At 42.8% G+C, this 2,517-nt stretch overlaps 1 protein-coding gene across 1 annotated transcript; it reads left to right on the forward strand.

Annotated features, from left to right (window-relative positions):
• The first annotated feature begins 534 nt into the window (after positions 1-534).
• Positions 535-1,920, forward strand: LOC127536362 (nuclear factor 7, brain-like). Its single transcript, XM_051956391.1, has one exon. The coding sequence runs from the start codon at positions 535-537 to the stop codon at positions 1,918-1,920; it is 1,386 nt and encodes a 461-aa protein (XP_051812351.1).
• The last annotated feature ends 597 nt before the right edge of the window (positions 1,921-2,517 follow it).

Below are 2,517 nucleotides of genomic sequence, written 5' to 3' on the forward strand. Positions count from 1 at the left end.
CAAACTATTGTCACATTTGTAGCCCACAGTTCTCAATAGTTTCCTCTGCTAATTTTATCCGTTATGTTCTCCATAGTTCATCCAGTCATTCTCAACATTGGTTCACATCAACATGTGAAATTTTAGCTAAAATTTAACTTGTGGACTTTCTTCAAGTATTTTTATGGTCTGTAATTCATGAATCAGAATTTATGTGCCAGCAACAGCAGCCATGTTTCCTCCAGTAAGAATATTTTTGAGTTTTATGGATTTTTAGAGCTGGACTTCTGGACTCAGTTTATCCAGCAGTGATTGTTAGACCGAACCCTCCTTTATTACTGGGAGACAATCACCACCAACAAACACAACATTAAATCCAGCAGCTGACAGATATGGGTCCACAGACTCTGTTCAAGCAGGAAAACCTTCTCAAGATGCTGAACTGTCAGAACTCTGTTGTTTCTGTTTTTTATGATTGAAGTGAAATCTAAATGTTTTGACCTCGACTCACTGGACTCTGTGTCTGCTGTGTTTTCAGCTTCACTCACACAATAAATGGCTTCCAGATCAGAGGAGGATCTCTGCTGTCCGATCTGTCAGGACGTCTTCACAGATCCTGTTATTCTGTCATGTAGCCACAGCTTCTGTAGAGACTGTCTGAAGACCTGGTGGAGACAGAAACCAACACACGACTGTCCAGTTTGTAAGAAAAGATCTTCAAGACTAGAACCACCTTGTAACCTGGTTTTAAAGAATCTGTGTGAGTCCTTCCAGCAGCAGAGATTTCAGAGATCTTCAGAGTCTCTCTGCAGTTTCCACTCTGAGAAACTCAAACTCTTCTGTCTGGATCATCAGCAGCCAGTGTGTGTCGTCTGCAAAGATTCACAAAAACACTCCAGCCACAGATTCAGACCCATCGATGAAGCTGCACAAGAACAAAGGGAGGAACTTCAGGAAACTCTGAAGCCCTTAAAGGAGAAGCTGAAGGTTTCTGAACAAGTTAAAACGGAGTTTGGTCAAACAGCAGAACACATTAAGGTCCAGGCCCGACACACAGAGAGGCAGATTAAGGAGCAGTTTGAGAAGCTTCACCAGTTTCTGACAAAGGAAGAGGAGGCCAGGATGGCTGCACTGAGGGAGGAAGAGGAGCAGAAGACTGAGATGATGAAGGAGAAGATGGAGGCTCTGAGCAGAGAGATAGCAGATCTTTCAGACACAGTCAGAGCCACAGAGGAGCAGCTGAGAGCTGAGGATGTCTCATTCCTGCTAAACTACAAGGCTGCAGTGGAAAGAATCCAGCGCTGCCTTCTGCTGGAGGATCCACAGCTGCTCTCAGGAGCTCTCATAGACCAGGCCAAACATGTGGGCAACCTGAGCTTCAACATATGGAACAACATGAAGGACATGGTCTCCTACACTCCTCTCATTATGGACCCAAACACTGCAAATCCAGAACTCATCCTGTCTGAAGATCTGACCAGTGTGAGACGAGGAGATAAACAGCAGCTTCCTGATAATATAGAGAGGTTTGATGATTTGTTCTCTGTTCTGAGCTCTGAAGGCTTCAACTCAGGGACTCACAGCTGGAATGTTGAGGTTGGAGACAGTAAATTTTGGATCCTGGGTGTGTATGAAGAGTCTGTCCAGAGAAAGGGAAACATACAGTCAGGGCTATCGGGAATATGGTTCCATGAAGATAAATACTATGCAGAATCATCATCAGCTTCTTTTGCTGATCTTTCAGTACAGAAGAAGCTCCAGAGGATCAGAGTGAATCTGGACTGTAACAGAGGAAAGCTGTCGTTCTCTGATCTTGATACTAAAACACTCATACACACCTTCAATCACACTTTCACTCAGAGGATGTTTCCATACATTAACACTGAGGGTAAAGTAAAGATTTTGCCAGAGAAAGTCTCAGTGACAGTGGATTGTGTTTAGGTTTTATGTTACGCTGCAGATTGAAGAGCTGAAAGGTCTTTAATGATGTTTCTGATACACTCTGCCTTTTCCATGAACTGCTGAATAGCTTTGACAATAAAAAGTGACAAATGTAGAGACAAAAATTGTAGATAATACTGAATCAAATCACAGACCAGGTATTTACTTACTCTTTGACTTCTGTCTCACTTGGCGACTGAACATCTTCATCAGAGGGTGAATATTCCTCTTCAGAATCTGAGTAAGCCATTCCTTGACAAAGTGTTTTGTCAGCGTTGACCAGACCTCTTGGTATGGTGAGTTTTCTCGCTCTAAAATGCGCCGTCTTGCGCTCTGTTACGCTCCGACGAGCCTCGTCTCCTCGACTGGTCGGCAGTTTTCAAACTCTATAAACTACAAAACTTTGAATGAAAACATGCCCACAAATGATGTTCAGATTGAAGTTCCAGATGTCCGCCATCTCCTGGTGTAAAGTAGTAACTACACGAGGCAGTATATTTGAAGCTATGGCTTGTTATGTTCTTGTCACAATATTGCGACTTTGGCGCTTAAAGGGTTAAGCTAAATATATCAGTAAAACTTAATTTTCGGTATATT

The sequence above is a fragment of the Acanthochromis polyacanthus genome, chromosome 1 (genome assembly GCF_021347895.1).
Source record: "Acanthochromis polyacanthus isolate Apoly-LR-REF ecotype Palm Island chromosome 1, KAUST_Apoly_ChrSc, whole genome shotgun sequence".
Classification (NCBI taxonomy): domain Eukaryota; kingdom Metazoa; phylum Chordata; class Actinopteri; family Pomacentridae; genus Acanthochromis; species Acanthochromis polyacanthus.

Coding starts and splice junctions, on each gene's coding strand:
- LOC127536362 (XM_051956391.1), top strand. CDS start 535: ATGGCTTCCAGATCAGAGGAGGATCTCTGCTGTCCGATCTGTCAGGAC.